This window comes from Trachypithecus francoisi, unplaced genomic scaffold, assembly GCF_009764315.1.
Source record: "Trachypithecus francoisi isolate TF-2019V2 unplaced genomic scaffold, Tfra_2.0 Contig01558, whole genome shotgun sequence".
NCBI lineage: Eukaryota > Metazoa > Chordata > Mammalia > Primates > Cercopithecidae > Trachypithecus > Trachypithecus francoisi.
The window spans coordinates 2572948-2596258 of record NW_022681440.1 but is presented as its reverse complement, the minus strand read 5'-3'; the positions used below and the strand labels follow the sequence as shown (position 1 = coordinate 2596258).

General features: G+C 34.9%; 1 protein-coding gene across 1 annotated transcript in view; it reads right to left on the bottom strand.

Moving 5' to 3' along the window:
• Positions 1-23311, bottom strand: part of CSMD1 (CUB and Sushi multiple domains 1) — a 2074981-nt gene that overhangs the window by 1479748 nt on the left and 571922 nt on the right. Inside the window, exon 3 of the mRNA XM_033177634.1 lies at positions 8612-8724. Within this exon, the coding sequence (XP_033033525.1) occupies positions 8612-8724 (113 nt within the window). The remainder of the gene's footprint in view (positions 1-8611; positions 8725-23311) is intronic.

Below are 23311 nucleotides of genomic sequence, written 5' to 3'. Positions count from 1 at the left end.
TTAAGTAAGTTAGGTATACAGAATATGGATAGCCTCACAGTGGACCAGAATAATTAGTTAACAGCCTACATTCACAACCATCCCAGGGAGGGTTGCTCAGTTGACTGCAACCATCAGGGTGCGACTGTGAGCTGGTTAAGGTTTCCTTTCCTTGAGGCTGATCCTAAATGACACAGCTTCTCCTCAGGCTCTGTGCTTTTACTAGGTTCATGGGGCTGCCCAAACCAATTCTATCATTCATTCTTTTATCAGACACTTTAGAAGTTACAGGTAGCATGTAAGCCTTGCTAGATTAGCTAAATTTGTTTCTTTAGGGCAGTTCAGCATCTCATGATTTGACTGTCTTAAAGTTGTACTTTCAGAAGGCAATTATATCTCTGATATATCCCTACTTTTAGAAGATGTTAGTGTTCATGTACTCACAGCACTAATTTTTTTCTTTTAAAAATTATTTTATCATAGCAAGAACACTTATTATGAGATCTACCCTTATAACAAATATTCAATTGTACAAGACAGTATTGTTGACTATACATGCAATGGTGTACCACAGATCCCTGGAACTTACCCAGTGAATATTTTCAAATGTCATTTAACATTGATTAGCGGTTCTAATATAGCTAGTGTTCAAAACTCCTGCAAATGGAGGACAAAGGAAAGATTTCAGTAGATTCCGGCAAATAAACCTAGAGATAGCTAAGGTGAGGACCCTAGTTCTACCTGTTATAAAATGAGGAAGGAGGGTGTTTACAGAAAGGATACCTGGGTTTACTAGTCTAAGTTACCTAATTAGCCCAGAGGAAAGTAATTACTGAAATTTTGCATTTGTTTCAAGCGCTAGGATTGTTATAAATCTAAAACAATGTTACAGTGTGGGCTATTGGAGAGCCAGCTGCTGTTCCTGTGCTAGCACCTTTTTGAAAATGAAACATTTCTATCCTGCCAGGTGCATCATGCATGCTCCACGCTTTAATTCAGGTGGAGTTTGCGTAATCACTTCAAGAGAGAAATAAATCAGTGCTGACATTCTAAATAAAGCTTTGAGCTTGAAGGGTAATAATCTAGCTGCTCTTTCTCAATCCAGATCCATAGGTGTTAAAGAAAGAAAATTCTGCTTGAGGGATGTGTCAGAGGGATATGCCACATATATTCAGCCAACAGAAGGACACTCCGGTAACAGGAAGCCCCGCCCATCCTTAATCACTTCCTGAAAGCTGAAGAAAAGGGCCATCTAGCAGCCAAGATTCACTTTTCTCTGGTGAAAATTCAAGGACTATATAAAAGTGTAGGCCATTTTCTTTCATAAATGTTCAACGGATTAAGAAATACTGATCACTCATTTTCTGTTTGTGAGGATTAAATTTCATGTCCTGTACTGAGCAAAATTTATAAGAGGATCTGGTTATGCATGGTTTGTAAGTCAAACTATGATCCATACTGTAGACCGTATAATCTCTTGATCTTTAAATCAGTTCAGTGATTTTTTTTTTTTTAGAAACTTTTACATGAGTGGGTGTGTTCACTAGAGAGAAAATCAAATTCCAAGTTTTCAATTGCAATGCTTACTGGCAGTTTTCCTTTCAGATTTTGGAGGAATATGAACTACTAGAAAAAATTACGTTGGGGTTGAGTGTAGATTTTTATCAAAAAATACTTTTGAGTATTTATCATGTGCCAAGTGTCAAGGATTCAAATTTTCCTTAGAGTTAAGTATTGCCCTCAACAGTACAAACAGTAATGGCCATAGAGTAGGCATATGAGGTGCCATCTATTGGCTTCCATCAAGTGCTGTGGGAATTCAGAATTCATTTACTCCATGTTCCGTCTTCTCCCTGTATGTATTTTGGGATATTACAACCATCACTTAAAAGCCAAGAGGTGATAAATTGTCACATAGAAGCATATGCAAACAAAAATGCTATCCCTTCATTTCACAGTCCAGTGAAAGTAATTCAGCTTTTTTGTAAAGGATCTCACAGAGTAAGTTTTCTATTGCAAGGATGAAACAATGTAAACTCAACTTTCTAACCTTGAGATAGGGCCCAGCTCCAGGCTCTCTGAACTCCAGAGAACCCAGGCTCAGGATCATCTGCCTCTGCTCCCCACTAAACTCAGCCTCCATCAACTCTGCCTCACTTCTGTGTCCCCTCTTCCTATAAACCACATTGCTGAGCGTTCTCAAACACAGTCATCTGTTTTTCTCCATACTTCTGCAGGTGTTCCTCCTCACTCCGAAAGATCTTTCTATTGTCTGTCTTCCTTGAGAACTTGTACTCAGGGTCTTACACAAAGTAGACATATAGCACATATGCCTTAAAAACACGCTCTTCAGCTCATGAACCGAGCGTCCACTCTGTGATGGTCTCTACATAGCCCATGTAGACCTAGTCTTTCCCTTGCTCTTTTGCTCTGTTTTATAAAGCCAGAATGACTACTGAGTCACACCAATTACACCAATGTTCTCTTCGATTGTTTCATTCTCCTTCATTAGTCACTGAGAATAAGCACTATTCATTTCATCTTTGTATTCCTGTAACTTAACTCAGTATTGTCTCTGTTAGAGGCCCTGTGAATGCTGAGTAAATAAATGAAAGAAGAAATGAATGAGCAAATCTGTGTATCCACTTATATGTGTGCATGTGTAAGTATGGACAGCCATGTGTATGAGCACATATGTATACATATGTGTGCATTTTGAGTGTGAATTTGTGTGTGTGTATACATAAATAAATGTAATATATACAAGAGGAAACAGTTATTGTATAAAGATTGCAACTTCTGTAGATATATAGACATGTGGATAATTTCTGCTTTCATTCCCTAGCAGCCATGGGATCTTGAGAAACTAAAATACTGTAGTTAACTACTTCACTTTCTCTACCTGATAATAATAGGTCACCTTATTTCACTTAGACAATTTCTGTGAAGATTTAATAAGAAAAAGCATGTATGAGCTTTACACCATCCTGGGCATATCTGTCTATCTATTCACCTCCCTACCTACCTACCAACCAATCTGTCCACCTAACCATCCATCCATTCTTAATCTATCCATTATCTATCTATCATATATCTAGCTTACACATCCGTTCATTTTTAATTCATCCGTCACCTATATATCCATCTATTTACCATCTACTTATATTACTATCCATTTTCTTCATAATCTATCCATCTACCTATCTACCTTTCCATCTATTCACACATACACTTTAAAGAGAACACAATGTTATAATTGATAGAATGAATAATTTTAAGACAAAAACAAACATAAAAGAATACAATTCCTTTAGATTTCACTGAGTTCTTTAGACCACATCCATGGGCAAATGCTTTTCCCACTCCAACCAATAAGCAATTTTATTTATATGAAAAATAATTTCTGCCATAAGCAAAATTTTGCTATTTAGTAATACTGAAATCTCTCACTATACCCCCAGTTTTAGTCATTAAAATGTAAGATACTTTCAGATTCTTAGAGATTTTATGCATAAAATTTAAAACCTAATATCCAGAACCTAGAAAGAACTCAATCAAATTTACAAGAAAGAAACAACCCCATCAAAAAGTGGGCAAAGGATATGAACAGACACTTCTCAAAAGAAGACATGCATACAGCCACCAGACACATGAAAAAATGCTCATCATCACTCGCCATCAGAGAAATGCAAATCAAAACCACAATGAGATACCATCTCACACCAGTTAGAATGGCAATCATTAAAAAAATCAGGAAACACCACATGCTGGAGAGGATGTGGAGAAATAGGAACACTTTTACACTGTTGGTGGGACTGTAAACTAGTTCAACCATTGTAGAAAACAGTGTGGCAATTCCTCAAGGATCTAGAACTAAAAATATCATTTGACCCAGCCATCCCACTACTGGATATATACCCAAAGGATTGTAAGCCATGCTGCTATAAAGATACATGCACACGTATGTTTACTGCGGCACTATTCACAATAGCAAAGACTTGGAATCAACCCAAATGTCCATCAGTGACAGACTAGATGAAGAAAATGTGGCACATATACACCATGGAATACTATGCAGCCATAAAAAAGGATAAGTTCGTGTCCTTTGTAGGGACATGGATTCAGCCGGAAACCATCATTCTCAGCAAACTATCACAAGAACAGACAACCAAATACCGCATGTTCTCACTCATAGGTGGGAAATGAACAATGAGATTGCTTGGACACAGGAAGGGGAGCATCACACACCAGGTCCTATTGTGGGGAGGGGGTAGGGGAAAGGGATAGCATTAGGAGATATACTTAACGTAAATGATGAGTTAATGGATGCAGCACACCAACATGGCACATGTATACATATGTAACAAACCTGCATGTTGTGCACATGTACCCTAAAACTTAAAACTTAAATTAAAACCAATTTATTTACAGATGGTCCCTAGGGAAGCTGAGGCAAATGTTGAATACGTAAAATTAGTATGTTAAAGTAAACATGTGATACTTGTGTTTGCATTTAAGAATTCTCTTTTTAACTACCATGTCAGTTATGATATTTAAAGGAATCTTAATAGATTCCTAACATTCTTATCAGCTTTGCTTTAATCAATAATCCAATTTAACCTTTCTTCTGCCTTGTCAATTTGATTATTACAAACATCTGTATCAAAATGCATTCTAATTTCATTCAGATTTATTTCAAAAACTGCCATACCATGAATAAAATCTTTGCCAATTGTTATGAAAAACTGTGTCCAATCTATAGAATTGCCTTATGCTATGGAGAAAAGTTCTATACAAAGCAAGTAGTGATTCTGGTTAATAAATATTGGAGTCACTATTTCGATTCAGAGTTGGTGCTTTCTATCCGAAAAAAAGGTTGTATTACATACAAAAATTATATTTTCCAAAAGCTAGTGGGGCATAAAGAATACAATTAACTTCATAAAAACCTTATTTTACTTACAAAATGAACTAAAAAGTCAATCTAAATTATTGCATATAATTCATACAAACTAGATTTTAAAAATATAACCAATATTTAAATTATTGAAGTCCATGTACAAAAAATTTCCCAAATAGTTTCCAAAACATTTGAAATTATATTCATTAAAAATAAAGATGTGCATTAAAATGGATAATATTTAGTCCTAGTTTCCAAAACATTTGAAATTATATTCATTAAAAATAAAGCTGTGCATTAACATTGATAATATTTAGTCCTTAGAACCAAAATAATGAACATTTTTAGTCTAAGAGTTTTGATAATAGATTCTCATGTTTCCAACATTTAGCTTACATTTTTACTAATAAGAAAAACCATTGTTAAATAGATCAATTCTTTTTTAAAACCTAAAGACAGAAAAAGTACATCAGAGAGAGAGGCTTTTCGGGGAACAATTTTTAGATGACTGTGTATCACCCAGTCCATATATTTTCTTCAATGTCCTCAAGTCTAATATTTGTCAGCCTTTGTCTCATGTCAATTTTCTTCCTAGATGTTTTTCTTAAAACATAGGTAAGCTTGATGACAAAATAATGTTTTTTTAATACTTGAGATATTGATAAAAGAAGAAACAATACACAAATAAAATTTATAGACATAGTACTTCAAAATTGGGCACATATAGGAATTTTAATAGTAATTTTATTCTAAATTATATATAATCCTAATATTTTCTGTTATAAATTTATCAAAGACAGCTATGCAACGTTATTGGTTCACAATGAAGACTAATGTCCAAGTGTAGAACTAGCAAGTAAAATCTTAAAACACTGAATTAAGTTAGTAACTTCAATTTTATTCTATATTTAGCAGTTAAAATGTGTTAATTTTAATATATACACTCAATTACTAAGACTTGCTTAGGTCTATATTCAGAAAGTCAAATATTCTAAATAGTCAATGTTAGTATAAAATTTGTCAGTGTTCCCACTGGATTTCCAGAGTTAAATTCAATGACTGAATACATTAATTACAATATTTTAATTTATTGTTTCTATTCTCATTGTGTAGCTTAATAGTTCCATGTATGAATAATAATTTATGTAAATAACGCCTATTCCAAAGTGCTGCCAGAATACACTTGAGTTCGTTGTCCGGATTATGTTTGCTCCCAAGGTGATCATGTTTACATAGATCTTACATGTTCAGAAGATTTTTCTCCTTTCAAGACAATAAATTTCAATTAAAAATTTATGCAGCAGTCAGGTAATACTACCAAAATTCCATGTTTTAAATTAAAAAATGAATTTATTATAATATGAAAGCTCATTTTACATCTAAATCCAGTTGCCTTTATAGGTCTTGGTTTATATATCAGTATTTTATTCTATTATTTGACTCATACAAATTACTTGATGGGTCAAATAACAGAATCCTTGGGCAGTCTCTTCAAAGTAAGTACTAATGAGAACTAATGAGAAAGGAGGAAATCTCAGATATCAGAAAGAGAATTTTGTGATTCTAAAGCAACTTGAGATATTTTTCTAATCATTATCATTGATTCTGCTTATATACATGTATGAATAGGTGTATTTGCTTATTCCATGCACTTTTAATAAATTCTCACTTTTTCCCATGACATTGCCTTGGTAAGTTACAGTTGTCTAAAGTTTATGGGTAAAGTATTTGGTACTTGCAATAAAAATTGCTATAAAAGCTCTCCTCTAGATCATCTGATCTTTACTCTTCTACTTCAGACTATAATTGATAATTTTTCTCCTAATAATACACACTCATTTTTGCAGGAGACCTTGAAGCTAACTGATAAATAGTTTTAAACACACAGATACTAAATACTGGATACAATTTCGGTTTAGCCAACAAAGCACCTTTTTAACAGGTTTTTTTTTCTTTTAAAACATAGGTTTAGCTTTACTTGTAAACATCAGACTATAATATCACCATTTCAAATTGAAATATCACAAAAACATTTTCTACATAGCCACATTAAAAAATAAATACAGGTAACTTATGACCCTACTCCATTTTCTAGAAAGTTTTCCAGGTGTTCTTTTGGAGTAACACAAATATTTTTCCAACATAGACGATCTTGCCCTATCTTCTTTATTATACCATCATGACCACCAGTTAAGCCAACAATACCCAGAAATATTTGATAGAACTATTCATGTGGTAATTTCTCAACAGCGACGGAGTTTTCACAACATTAATTTTGAGAAACTAGCAAGACTTCGTTTTCAACTATCAACTTTATCAGGAGCGGAGAAAAATTGCCAAGTTTTCTAAAATGTGGAAGCATTATCTATTTTTTAAACAAATATTGTACATTAACTGGATAAAATATGCTTGGCATAGAGCAGGTATGGATTGCTTTAGAGATGCTTTTTTAATATTCTGCAAAAAATGAAATTATGTGAATTTAGGGTTTATATGCAGTGGTACATTGATATAATCAAGGCTGAAAGCTAATAACATCCATTGATCTTAAAGTAGCCTATTGCTTTCCAACGATTAACTTATTCCTTGATAGTAATGTACTTAAAGGTTCTAGACCCTTTCCAGCCACTGATGCTGGCTTATGCACAAATGCAGTGGCCTGAACGACGTTAGAGGCAGAATCTCCCACCATTCTCAGCATTATTCCACATGTAACTTTAAGTGAGAGGATGAGTCGGTCTATTCCTATGTCTCTACAAAGAGAACCTTCCACCATTTTCTGATAATTTCACCACAGCCAAACTTACTTGCACAAACCACATGTAGATTTTAACTTTCCACAAAATATGATTGTTCCCTAAAGGCAGAGTATTTCCAATAAGAATATGTAATTTGTGACTTAGCAGAGAACGACATCCAAAGTAAACAGTGTGTGTTGCAAATAGGAATTGGTTTATACCTCTACCCACAGATTGCTTTTTAAGTTTGCAGACTCCAGAGTTTGTGTTACCGACAATAGCTCTTGCATTATACGTAAAAGACAATTTAAATTTCCATGCAAAACAGTACTAAAGTAGACACAAGTCAGCCTTTAAAGTATTAACCAGTTCAATCTCTTAAAACCTAATACTTGAAGTGGTAATTTCCTTTTCCAAAGTTCTATCTTTGCCTTTTAAAAAAAATTCTGCCAAAAGCTATTTTAATAATGATAGCCATACCCCAAAGGCATCTCGGCACCAAATCCGAAGACATGAAAACAAATAAAATCTCTATGCCTTGCATGATCAAACAACAGTAAAAGCAAATTCTCTCTATTAAAAATTTCAGCTTTGACAACAAAAGCTCATTTAATGAAATTTCCTTTACTCAAGCACTATCAGTATAATTGTCCAACCAAAAATTTAATAAAGCTCTTCTGCATTAAAAATGAACTCTTTGCTGCATAAGAGGGCTATTCAGACTTCTCAAAACGTATTCACCACAAGTTAATAAAAAGAAAACCCAAACAAGAAAAGTTCTAGTGATAAGAAAAAAATTCTGAACATGTTTTAGGCTGGAAAGTTTGGCGATTATAACAGTGTTATCCAATGCCAATGTATTACACCGAAGCCAAATGTCTACACCATGAAACGACCTGTGACAATAGCGTAATTTTTCACTGTTAATCCCGAGTGGCATGTGTTAGATCATTTGGATAGTGAATGCATGTGCAAAACTCAATCGATCTCCTACCTTCATATAATGCTTTAAAACCTTGGGCACTCACAGCGAAGTCTGTCGTGAACCACAGAGTGAGGATAGATCCTGTACTCACTATAGACGAGGGCAGCTGAAATCCCGATAATCTAAATTAAAAAACAAACAAAGACACGAAGACAGTTAAAAGCATGAATTTATCAAAAAAGCTTATTTGATGAAGTCACTGAATAACCTTAACAGTGGTATATTCACTTGAAGTATGTGCATGTGTGGTCATGAAACAATCTCTGTTTCAGCTGGATTCCAAGCAGTGCTCTTAGGGAAAGTGAGTGAGATGATCCGGATGGCAAAGGCCCAGTGCAGCTGTCCAGAGGGCAAATCAATCTTGACACAGCTCTGTGATCCACAATGGGACTCCCAAGGTTAGAACGCCAAAAATACCCACATTCTGGTAAGTACCTTATTTTTTTACGTCGTAAAATCCACAAACGCCTGTGCTGTGGAGGCTGGTCTGTCCTTTTTCACCCTCCTAGGAGCCTTCCTCCCTCCCTGTCTTTTGGTTTATCATCTTTCCTATCTGGTACAGTTCACAGGGATCTTCACCAACTCTCAAACTGTATTCATTTTTGTAAACTGCAGTATCCACTGTCTGCTTTTTTTTTTTTTTTTTTATTCAATCCCCTTAAAGACACTCATTTGTTCTTTTTATTTTTTCCCATTGGATGCCAATCCTAACCACTTCCAGATAGTCCGTTCACATGAAGCAAATGACTGATGAACAGAAAAAGAAACCACTGTCATACCAGCAGACACTGCTTTCTGGTTTATATATTATTGAACACAATACAGAAGACAAGTCAGTGAAGCAAACATTGCTTTAAGAAAGAAACAAAACAAAACAGTGAGTTTAAATTCTCCTGTGACTCTGTGACTGAAGACCAGCAAGAATACAGAACTCATCAACCCTACACAACAGTATTTAATCAATATTTATAGAACACTTTATCCAACAATAACAGAGTATGCATGTATTTTAAGTGCCCATAGAACATATACCAAGATAAACCATATTTGAGGCCGTAAAAACAAACCTCAATACATTTAAAATAACCAAAATCATATAGCATCTATTCTCTGATCACACAGTGGAATCAAATTAGAAATCAATAAGATAAAAATGACAGAAAAATATATAATTACTTGGAAAATAAACAGTACACTTCTAAATAATCCATGGATCAAAGAGGAAGTCTCAAGGAAAATAAAAATATAAACTGAATGAAAATATAAAATACAACATATTAAACTTTGTAAGACTCAGCTAAGTAGTGCCGAGAAGGTAATTAGTAGCACTAAAAACAGAACTTAGAAAAGAGAAAAACTCCCAAATCCCTAATCCAAATTCTCATTGAAAGAACTGTAAAAGGAAAAAAAAAAAAAAAAAAAAAAAAAATCAAACTAAAGGAAACAGAAAGCAAAATAAATAAATAAGAAAAGTACAGAAATCAATAAAATTGAAAGAAAAAAAGAACAAATAATGAAAAAAGAGCCAATACTTTGGAAAAAAATCATTAAAATTGACAAAGACTGACTAAATAATTGGGAGTTTCAAAAGGCACAAGTAGTCATTGTTAGTCATTAAACATCAAATATTACTATGAACTCAGAAGACGTCGAAAAAATAAAAAAGTTACTACAGAAACTAGATATGTAAAATTGGCAACTAAGAAAATATGGGTCACTAACAAAAAAAAAACTATTACAACTAACCAATGAAAAAATACATAATGTGAATTACCATATAGCTATTAAAACTTACCCCAAATAAATATACAGTTCCAAATGTTGCTACTGGGGAATTCTACCTTTAAATAATCAACACCATTTGTACACACTTTAAAGAATTAACACTAATTGTACAGTCTCCTCCAGAAAGTATAAGTGGATGGAATGCTTTTCTAGTAATTTTGTGTCATTGACACTATCCTTTCCCTTATGGGCTGAATTATGCTCCTCCCACCAATTCATACATCGAAGCCCTAACCTCCAACATAACTGTATTTGGAAACAGGGCTTTACAGAGGTAATTACAGTTAAACGATGTTGAAGAATTAGGACTCTGATCCCACAGGATTAGTGTTCGTTAAAAATAGGAAAAGAGAATACCTTTCTCCCTGGATACATACTGATAAAAGACCATGTGAGCATGGAGCAGGAAGGCTGCTGTCTACAAGTTAGGAAGAGAGCCCTCACCAGGAACTGACTATTCTGGACACTGATCTCAGACTTTCAGTCTCCAAAAGTGTGAAGAAGTAAAACTGTATTTCTTAGTCCCCGTAACTTATAGTATTTTGTTATGGCGGCCTAAGTAGACTAAGACACTCTGATATCAAAATCAGGTAAACACAGATAAAAGAAAAATAAAACAGTATCTCTCATACATATAGATGCAAAAATCCTTAACCAAATAAGAGAAAACAGAAGCAGTCAAGATAAGAATTATACACCATGATCAAATGGTGCTTATTAGAAGAATATAAGAAAGGTCCAATCTTTGAAAATTAATCAATATAATCTGCAATATTAATGGGCTAACAAAGAAAAATCACAAGATCATAGTAATCCTTGCAGAAAAAAAAATTGACAATAATAATCACTGAATCCTGAGAAAAGTTCTACAGTAAAGTATGATTGGAGGGAATCTTCTCCAAGTTGACAAAGAATATCGCTACAAAAAAAAAAAAAAAAAAAAGCTTAAAGATAACATTTTACTTAGTGGTGAAAGACTGCATGCTTCTGCGTAAGACTGGGAACAAGTCAAGAAATATCTGCTTTGAACAGTTGTATTCAATATTGTGCTGGAATATCCTACAAATATGATAATACAAGAAAAGAAAATAAATGCATATGGGTCAGAAAGGAATGAATAAATTTACCACTATTTGAAGATAGCATGATGACCTTTATAGAAAATGCCAAAGAATCTACAAGAAAACTTGTAAAGCTAATACTTGATATCATCACATGTGCAGGGCACAGAATGAACATACAAAAATCTATAGTATTTCTGCATACTAGCAATAAACACATTAACATCAAAATGTGAAATACATCAATCACAATAGCTCAAAAAAGGAAAAGTTTCTGTATAAATACAGTAAGATATGCCCAACAGTGTATACAGAAAAATACACGACACTAAGAAAAAAATCAAAGAAATGCTAAATAAATGGAGAGGTATACCATGTTAATAGATTGGAAGACTCAATGTAAAGATATAGGTTATTTCCAAATTGATATACAGGTTTTACACAATTTATATCAAAATCCCAGCAAGAATTTTTGAAGTTATAGCAAGATATTTTTAAAAATGTGTATGAGAAGGCAAAAAAAAAAAAAAAAAAAAGAATAGCTTGAACAATTTTGTGAGAGAAGAATAAAGTAGGAAAAATAGTTTACCTGATTTCAAGACTTATTTTACATCTACAACAATTAAGACTATTTGGTATTGGCAGATTGGCAAAGAAATAAACCCATAGCTCAATGGGTCAGAACAAAGAACCCAGAAATAAACCTAAACAAGTATCTCCAACTTGTTTTCAACAGATTCAAAAGAATTGCATAGAATAAATCAACAAATTATGATTAAACAATTGGATTACAAATATAAATGTAAAATGTAAAGCAATTAGGCTCTTAGTAAAAAAAAATAGGGAAATTCTTCTGAATCTAGGGCTAGACAGAGTTTCTACACTTGACACCAAAATTACAATCCAGAAAAAGAAAAGTTAATAAATTGGATTTCATAAAAATTAAAAACTTTGCTCTGCAAAAGACCCTATTAAGAGGATAAAAGTGTATGCTACAGACTGGGAGAACACATTTGCAAGCCAAATATCTGACAAAAGACAAGTATCTAGAATATACAATTAACCTCAAGACTCAACAGCAAAAGACAATCTATTTAGAAAATACAGTCATGTGACCTAAAGGACATCCAGATGGCAAATAAGCACATGAATATTTTACTCTACATCAATAGACATTAGAGGAATGCAAATTAAGACCACAGAGAAATACCATCCTGGGAGGTCACCATCCTTATGGAAAGCCTCTCCTACCAGGTAGAGGTGGTGAAGACAGAATCAACACAATGGAGAAGTTCAGAATGGCTGAAATAAAAATAAATAATGACAACATCACATGCTGGCTTGAATGTGGAGAAAACTGATTGCTCTTGTATTGCTGGTGGAAATATAAAATGGTACAGCCATTTTCTGTAGAAAACAGAAAACTTCTGGAGAAGTTTGACATTTCCTTTCAAAACGAAACATGCAACTGCCATCTGATCTAACAATTGCTCTACCTTGCAGTTGGCCCTAGAAATGCTCATGACTGGAAACAGTCCCTATCTTCACCATAATACATCAATATTCTGGTAGTGTAATTATTGTACCACAGTTTTGCAAGTGGCTTCCATTGGAGAAACTGGTATACAGTACACAGAAACTTTTTTTGGGGGGGAGGGGGGCCCTCAGGGTATTTTTATTAAAATAAGATTATAGGATACATTATAAGAGCAGAGACTATACATCCTGAAAAACAGTCTTTTACAAATATGATATTATTTTGGCATGCTTTTGACACCCATTTGTGAAACTGAAGTTAGTTACTTAAACTTATTTGAGAAATTTTACATTATCTCTGGGATTAAAAAAGATGACAAACGTTGAATTTAAAAAGCGTTGTGTTAATTCATCATTTAGTTCAAAGACTGTCATCTGGAGACTTTTTTTCAAGTTGAGAAGCCATTATCTATACACATACATAAACATTTTCTCCTGTAACGTAAGTTTGATATGGTATGATAGTCTGATAGATTTAAATTTCCTTGGATTAGTTAATGTAAGCTTTCCTAGATAAAGATGCAAATATAATTTGTGTTGTAATCTACTTGAAATAACATGGATTTAGAAATTCTTCCTTTGATAGTGGGAAAACCCTGAAATATCACTTAATTAAAAAGTTACAAATTAGTAGATAACCCATTGCTCATATAGGAAAGGTAGGTTGGGGGTTTATATACACTTTTAGTTCTCTGATTTGATTATCTACAATGTATGCCTATATTAAAAGATCACATTGCACCCCCTAAATACATACAATTATTATTTTTCAATTAGAAATAAAGCCTAGAGAAATTCAGATTTATAGTGACTATTTCTAAATTTATCGGCGAACTTTTCATGTATCAGATTTGTTTATATATCAGAAAGTATCTTTGGGGAGGTGCGTGAAAATATTACCTTAATTAAAAAAGTAAAAAAATCACTATTTCAAAGACATATAAAATAAATTTTTTAAAAATTAAAATTTGGCATTCCCAGAGTAGTGAACCTAGATAACTTATCTTAGAGCAGTAGCTTACGACTCTGTTGAAGTGATACTTTATTTTTTTTACATGTGCATAACGTGCAGGTTACATACGTATATTTGTGCCATGTTGGTGTGCTGCACCCATCAACTCGTCAGCACCCATCAATTCATCATTTATATCATGTATAACTCCCAATGCAATCCCTTTCCCCTCCCCCCTCCCCATGATAGGCCCCAGTGTGTGATGTTTCCCTTCCTGAGTCCAAGCGTTCAGTTCCCACCTATGAGTGAGAACATGCGGTGTTTGGTTTTCTCTTCTTGTGATAGTTTGCTAAGAATGATGGTTTCCAGCTGCATCCATGTCCCTACAAAGGACGGAAACTCATCCTTTTTGATGGCTGCATAGTATTCCATGGTGTATATGTGCCACATTTTCTTAATCCAGTCTGTCACAGATGGACATTTGGGTTGATTCCAAGTCTTTGCTATTGTGAATAGTGCCGCAATGAACATACGTGTGCATGTGTCTTTATAGCAGCATGATTTATAATCCTTTGGGTGTATACCCAGTAGTGGGATGGCTGGGTCATATGGTACATCTAGTTCTAGATCCTTGAGGAATTGCCATACTGTTTTCCATAATGGTTGAACTAGTTTACAATCCCACCAACAGTGTAAAGGTGTTCCTATTTCTCCACATCCTCTCCAACACCTGTTGTATAATTACTTTTAACTACATGTGAATCTATAATGATCTCAATTAAATACATTGGAAAGGTTGAGACTGAGAGGTACTCAAGAACATATTAAGATGAAAATAATCTAGTAACCAAAGTAATGCTATTTAATAACAAAACATTAAGTTCTAAAAGTAAGTGTAACAAAAACTATTGAGGATAATTTCATTTAGTAAATGCCCATCTTGAAGTTTTACATATCTATTCATGTAAGTTTAGGTACAAAATAATGTGATAACACTTTAAATACAATTTCATGTCCCTTTTAATTATTAAGTTTTATAAAGAATTGTGATTATGAAGGGGTGTGGTCAAATGATATTAGTTCAGGAAGTAGGAATAAGATACTAAGGGATTTTTAAAACCAATGTCATAGGACTACTGTTTGGAGGTTTGGGGTAATTTAATATTTACATATGTAGGTAAAATATAGGCATGTGATCTGATTTCAAATAGCTGGAATGAAATGGATTCATTCATAGTTGTGTGCAAAAAAATGGAGTCCAACATTAGTTGACAGGGATGTGGAAGGATGAGTGGATTCAATTAATCATAAAGAGCTGTCAAGAGCTAAATTTGTGATTAAATGTTAACGGCCATTTACTCCACACTGGCTGAGAGTGAGGAATCTTCTAAGGAGCTGGCAAGACTCACTCCTTGGTGGCTCACACATGTGCTCCTGAGGACACTCAAGTACTTCTCTGAGGATCCTTTCCATGAGGACCCTTGCAATACATTTTAGTCCTGTCTGCCTCGCTTTGAGGAATCCCCTGCTTCTTACAAGCAACTGACTTATTTTCAACAAATAGTAAATTATGAAGCAGGAATATTTTGAAGTAAAATGGAATATTTTGAAGTAAATCCCAACAATCCACACAGGTGTCTTGCAGTAGCGAGTCTTCCTTCTCTCATTCAGATTTGACGGTCCAGGGTAGTATGGGAATATCTTAGTATACATAAAGTTATTGATAAACTTTGAATATTTCAACAAAAACATGACATTTGTGTTACAGCCTATCGTAATTTTTTAGTGTTTTTTAAAACATACAAGCATGCTAAAGTATCTTCATTTTAGAGAGCTAGACATAGCCCAAAATTTCATTATACAATATAGTAATATAGTAATACATTAAAATATTTTAAAATGTGTTTTCCAAATCTCCAAGGGAGTATGAAATTTTACTAAAGGACAGCTGTCCATAAATAAAAGGAATTATTTTGAAATGAAAAAAAACTTATTGCCTATGGATGTGACAGACTGACATTAATTTCCAAATGGCATACACAGAGGTTGGGTAATCAGGAAATAGACTGCATTCTGTAAATTCAGAAGCCTTATATCTATAGTTATTGGACTAGTAGTTTTTCAGTAAAATAGCTCATTTTCTATAAGTTATTCCAAATTCTGTTGTAGAATTCATCCAAAATTAGTTGTAGGTATAAAAAGTTTTTTAAAAATTATATAGTATATAGTACATAATTTTGAAAATCCTTTTTATGTATTTTATATATAGTACATATAGTAAACTTTTTTATATATTATATATATTATATAGTGTATAAAAAGTATATATATTATATATAGTATATAAAAAAGTAGGCCGGGCGCGGTGGCTCAAGCCTGTAATCCCAGCACTTTGGGAGGCCGAGACGGGCGGATCACGAGGTCAGGAGATCGAGTCCATCCTGGCTAACACGGTGAAACCCCGTCTCTACTAAAAAAAATACAAAAAACTAGCCGGGCGAGGTGGCGGGCGCCTGTAGTCCCAGCTACGTGGGAGGCTGAGGCAGGAGAATGGCGTAAACCCAGGAGGCGGAGCTTGCAGTGAGCTGAGATCCGGCCACTGCACTCCAGCCTGGGCGACAGAGCGAGACTCCGTCTCAAAAAAAAAAAAAAAAAAAAAAAAAAAAAAAAAAAAAGTATAAACAAGTATATAGTAAACCTTTTTCTATATAGTAAACTTATATATACTATAGTTTATATATGATACATAGCAAACATTTTATAAAGACTATAGTATTTTATACTGTATAGTACATTTACTATACTATAGTGTAGTATTTATACACAGTATGTATAGTATACTATTGTTTACTATATAATATAGTAATATTTTGTTATTCATATTATATATTTTATTATACAATATAGTAATATTTTATATTACTGTAAACTATATATTATACAATATAGTAATATAGTAATATTTTGTATTACCATACAATAAAAATATGATTTTATTATATAATATAGTAATATAGTATATATTACATAATACATAGTATACTGTATTATGCACTATATTATAGCAGAATTTAGAAGTGGGAAGGGGTATTAGTACCAGACGTCAGGTGTTTCAGGTTTTTATTTTGTATAGAATATAAATTATGATTAGAAATATTTGGTCACTCAATAAGGTTTGCCTGGTCTAGGGATGGCGACAATTTGGACAGCAAGAAGTGATCAGTGATCATATCCCCGCAAGAACCATTGTGGACAGAACAGCCCCAGAGAGCTTGGGAGATCTAAGAGCACAGGTGGCTGTGGCTCCTTGGAAGTCACCATCCTTATGGAAAGCCTCTCCTACCAGGTAGAGGTGGCGAGGACAGAATCGACACAATGGAGAAGTCCAGATGGATGTGCAGGGACCATCTAACAATTCCTGAGCCCAAGAGAGACACACATGGTGCCCTGCATGGTCCTCAGTATAAGAGATCACTTGAGTTATGTGGCCTCGGTGAGCAGGTCTTGGTGCTGGTGACAAAATACCGGATGCAATGAGTTACATGTCAAATTGCATCAGGACACGGCAGAGGGTGATCTGGAATCAGGCACTTTCTCAACCCCCAGTACCTTGGGGTCATATAACTCTCCTGGACTTAGATACCAACGAGGGAAGATGGAATCAAGCAGGCAAGGTTCAGAAGAGACTGAATCAAATACATACACATACACACACAAACACACACACACACACTCACTCACTCACATACACACAATCACATGAGTATATATACATTTTACCAGACTAAAATTTCTGCCATCATTTGGAGACAGACCCAAAGTAAACATTATTGTAAACTCCATGTAATAATGAAATTATTTTTATATCTTTGACCTCAGAAAATAGTACCTATTACATTTATTTTTCTGTTCTCTTCAGCATATCACTAATTTGAAACCATTAATATAAAGTATACAAATCTCTCAATATAAACTTCAATTACAGATTTTTATCACAATGTATAATCCATACAAATATACGCATGTTTAAGCTATTGTATAATTCTTTTTCTTAAAACCTTGTTGAATTTTAAACTCAGGGATCGCTACTTAATATAATGTCTCTAGGGCACAGACTGCCCTTTATTTAAGGCACTTTAAACTTAGAGTTTCAAATGTTTTTCTGACTCCTCGCTGTGACATTTGATTGGCCCAGTAGTAAAGATATTCCAACTAGCTACTGTACTTGAAGCCTTTCATTGCTATTGTTAAGACATTAAGGCTAAATGTCTTGTTTTTGTATCAGACAATGTCAAGAGTGAATGTGATCTGTCTCTGATGCCTGTTTTCCTCCTCTCCAAAGCACCCATCACATCTATTTGAGTCTGGCTTCACTTAAAACAAAAAGCAAATCCATGTTCACTCGTACGGCATCCACTAAACCACATATTCTGAACACAAGACAACTAGGAGAGCATGAACCTGATACAAACAAAATCAGGACTGCTTGTAGCAAGACAGCTACCTCACATCTAAGGAGTCGCAACATCTTTATCATCTGATGCCTACTACAGATTAAAAGTAAGTCTAGGTAGCTTGTTATCTTCCTTGTAAGCAGTCGTTCAATAGGAATACCTAAAATGATTTGCTAGTGCAGTATGGAAATGGCTTTTCACATTAATTTCTTGAATAAAAAGTCTGCATGCCTGACATATGTGTATATTTCTCTACATGACAGAGTAAGTATAGACACAGAAATATATAAACATGTATTTTCCAATAATAAACTTGCAACTTTCCTCATGACACTTTCAGTAATACTCGATGTGTTCGAGTTCCTTTAGGAAATACAAAAACTATAGAACTTTTAGGGCTTATTAAAATAATTGATAATGATATATTAATAATCCAGGGTTCATTTAAAATTTGGTTATTTTATGTATTTTTTATTTATTTTTTTGAGATGGAGTCTAGCTCTGTCGCCCAGGCTGGAGTGCAGTGGCCTGATCTCGGCTCACTGCAACCTCCACCTACCAGGTTCAAGGATTCTCCTGCCTCAGCCTCCTGAGTAGCTGGGACGACATACACCACCACCACGCCTAGCTACTTTTTGTATTTTTAGTAGAGATGGGGTTTCATTCACCATTTGGCCAGGCTGGTATCAAACTCCTGACTTCAGGTGATCCACCTGCCTCATCCTCCCAAAGTGCTAGGAATACAGGCATGAGCCACTGCGCCCGGCCTTATTTTGTTTATGTATTTTTAAATGAGTTGTACATATTTACAGTGTACAACACAATGTCTCACTGTATCGTACATCACAAAATGATTACTACTGGCAAGTTTTTTTTTTTCTATGAAGACTGATACACACACACACACACATATATATATAATTGGATAGAATTCTAAAAGGATCATGCCTGTCTTCACGAGTGGTTATATTTTAAAAACACGAGATTTCAATAGTCCTATCACTTCTTGTTGAAGAGAATACTCTAATTTCTTATAATTTTGGTTTCATTGCTCTTCAAGAGCTTTACATGTGTATATGTGTATATAGATATACACACATATTTTATATACACATATCTACATATACAAAATATATTGGACAAAGAAAAAGCATTGTCCTTTCATACCAAAATGTTTTGTAAACAGTGGCTTGGTTTGGTTCTTCAGCAATTCCTTCTGTCATTAGGGAAACAGAGAGATTAGCTCATACAATTTGCAAAATTCAAGCTGGATCAGAAAATTGCAAAAGCATAAGACTCATTACAGAAGGACTTGGTACATACTGATTTAGGAGGCAAAGAAAGTGAAAGTTTAGAGGCTAGACCAGAGAGAGGAACGAATGCACAGAGGAGGGCCCTTCATGCTGGGTACCCCAAGAGTTGGACCCCAATATCCCAAAGGAACAGGAGCTCCATGAGGGCAGAAGTGGGTCCCCTGTAACCCACAGCCGTATGCTGAGATTCTAGAATGCCTGGAGCATGGAAGTGCTCCAGCCATATTTGTTGAAATATCCCAGCAATCCCCTCCCAGCAGAGCCAGGATCTCATTGGCTCGGAAAGAACTCCACGCCCATTCAGTTAAGTTCTATGGAATGAGGGAATCCTCTCCTACGTTTTCGGCCAAGACTTGGGGATGGAATCAGTGGTCACCCATCAGGGAATGAAAAAGAGGAGAGGCCAAGGGGAGAATCCATTCAAAGCTGCGCTGGAAGATGAGGTCTCCTTAACTGCCCTCCCACTGAACGGAAATCGACTGCCTGGGTTTTCAGGATGAACCAGGAAGTATAAATGCAGAAACAAAAAATTCACATTTAAATCTCAGAAGTGAGGTTTATAAATAAAGCTAACTGTGCGGATTCCACAAAGCAAATCTATGTCAGAAGCTATCCTCTGTGTGCTTTCCTAACCGAGGGGCCACTTTTATCTCAGGAGTTTGGCCCCAGGTTTCTCAGGCCATGAAGACCAGCTTGGAGAAGAAATTTTCTAAAATCACATCTTACGTTTCGGTGCTGAAAAAATAATACAATTAAACCACTGCATATTGCTTTAACTGATAGTTTTCCTTCCTAAGAGGCTTACATCATTAAAGGCTTATCAGTTTATTCAAATATATCATTGTTTACCTCATGGTTATGACATAGTCTACCTTCTCCCGGGACCCTGAGAGGAATTTCATCTGGTTATGGTGATTTAATATACATGGTATATCATAGTTTGCACTAAATAGAAATGTCCTTCTAAGAAATTTCACTCTCTGCTAAACACTACCCTCTAATAAAAGTTCCTTTGCGGAAGAAAATAAATTTTCTCCAAATTGCATTCTACACAAGTTTGTCAAGAACTAATTCCACTGATCCTCTTTTTTTTTTTTTTTTAATCAACGCACCAAATTATTTTGGGCAAGTTATTTTATAATTACAGTGTCTGTAATAGACTATTGGAAACAAAAATCTAAACAGATTTTGCCCCCAAGCATGAAACATCCATATGACGTATATTTAAGACAATAAAACCATTTATAAATGACATTAAAACAGTAACAGCGGTTTTCCTTTCAATTGTCATTGTAAATACTTTACCTCCAGTGTTTTCCCCTCCACTCTTATGCCTTCTGTGTGATCAGCACCAGCTTCACCTGAATGAGGATCCATAAATTATCTCGAGTGCAAAATTCATTCATAAAATTTTTATGTCAAGATGCTTTTCAATCTTTTCTCTCTCAGATATGCCACTTTTCTATGGAAAGACTTTGGATAAGACCTGTGCTTCTTCAGAATAACTCATGGAGTTTCCATTTTATTTTCTCCTCTGATCATTAGTATTAATATATTTAATCTTCCACAGACCACATAGCTGTGGAAAAAGAGGTAAGGCTCTGATTTGCTCATAGGCAAGGGAGGGGAGTAGGTAGCGACCCCTAGAGTTTATTCCAGGTCTGTTTTCACTATCTCAACATTAAAAAACATACTGAAATGGCTCGAAGATGTTAATATGCAAATTATTTCATCATATCTCACAAAATATATTTTTACATTGTGATTTTCTTAATGGTGAACCTAAGTCTATAAAATTGAAACCCGTAGTTGGGAGGAATTCACTGCACTTAGAACAATACGCATAAACTCAGATTGAAGTAGAAACAAGGTGAGCGAGTCAGCGAGCACACACAAGAGGAGGACAGAGAGAGAAGAAAGGAGAGAGACCCAGTAGAGACCAATTGCTACTCCATTACACTTTACAACACCTGGCCCTGATAATCCACACCAGCCCCAGCTCCATTTCAAAACTTTGCTCTGAAGCTATCACTTGTCTGGCAAAAAAAACAAAAAACAAAACAAACAAACAAACAAAAAACAAAAAAACAGAGGCTAACTAAAAAGGAGGAAAAGATAGAGGAATGAAACAAAATAATCCTAAATCTTGACAACAGAATTAAGACAATGGAATCAATTGTTGTAACAATTTTGAAACCAAACTTCTTCAGTAACCTGGCATGTATTAGAAATGTAGTAAATGCTTAATAAGTTGGTAACATACACATCCAAGAGAAGGTACTAGGAAATATGGGCCTGCTATTTTCTTGGTGGAATAAAATTTATTATATACACTAATAAAATATTTGAATGATATGTAACAATTGGGTAAATAGGAATTACTTCAAATAAACACAGTATTGTTTTAAAAGACACAGCAATAATCTACATTTATGCACTTCATTATATTTGTCGATGTATTCTCAAAAGGCCTGCAAACATGTAAAGAGCTTCAGTAGAGCTCACCAACTAAAAGAGAGAGACAGGATCAGAATACTGAAATATTGGCTATTGAGCTAAAAAAAAAAAAAGGTGATTATATAAAATAAATCCTTGCTAAAGCATACATGGATTACAAAAACATGATTGGCAATTATACTGGGAAGTTTGAAAAAGTAAAATCTGAAATTAAAAATTTTGTCAAATGGGTTATGAGAAAACAGTAAACTCACACAGGAACTTAACTGTTTTCCAGTTGTAGTGATTTGTCAGGCAAGAGCCCAGAGACTAGGTGGCTTAAGTAACTTATTGAAAGGACTGCTTATAGAATCCCCTTTCCTGGCTATGAACTTAGTGATTATCCTACAGCAAGGCAGTTTTCACATTGTGTAGATTTCCTAGATCTGGGGCTTGGTGAAAAGAAATGGACTAACGCAACAAAAACTCAAGCATCAGCTACTCCCCTGGAGTGTCTACTAACTGCTGGTCAATGCTCTGAGTGTGAAAAGCCATATTCTCACAACATCCATAAAATAAACCTTATGACTTAAAGACAGGCAGTAAAGCTCACTCCTTTTCCAGGGGAGGAAATGAAGCCTCAGAGATAATTAATAACGTCCCTAACACCATGCAGGTGGAGAGCACTAGAGGCAAGATTCAAACCCTGCTGTCTCTCTCCAGAGCCTGTGCTTTTAACTTGTGGAAGCCCACAGGAGATTTCAAACCAGGGCCATAGAGGGGAAAAAAAAAAATACATGAAGCCAAGCAGTAATTTTGGCTATTGATGAGAGACCAGCCAACACTTTAGATTTCTTTAGCACTTTGTTGGATACCAAGGGTCTCCAACGCCGAGCCACGGAATGGAGCTGCCCGTCGAGGGGTGAGCAGCAGAAGCCAGAGATGCTGTGTTGTTTTTACAGCTGCTCCCCATGGCTCACGTTGCCATCTGAGCTCCACCTCCTGTCACATCAGTAGAGGCCTTAGACTCACACAGGAGCATAAACACTGTTGTGAACTACCTATATAAGGGATCTAGTTTCCACACTCGTTATGACAATCCAATATCTGATGATCTGTCACTGTCTCCCATCACCCTCAGATGGGACTGACCAGTTGCAGAAAAACAAGCT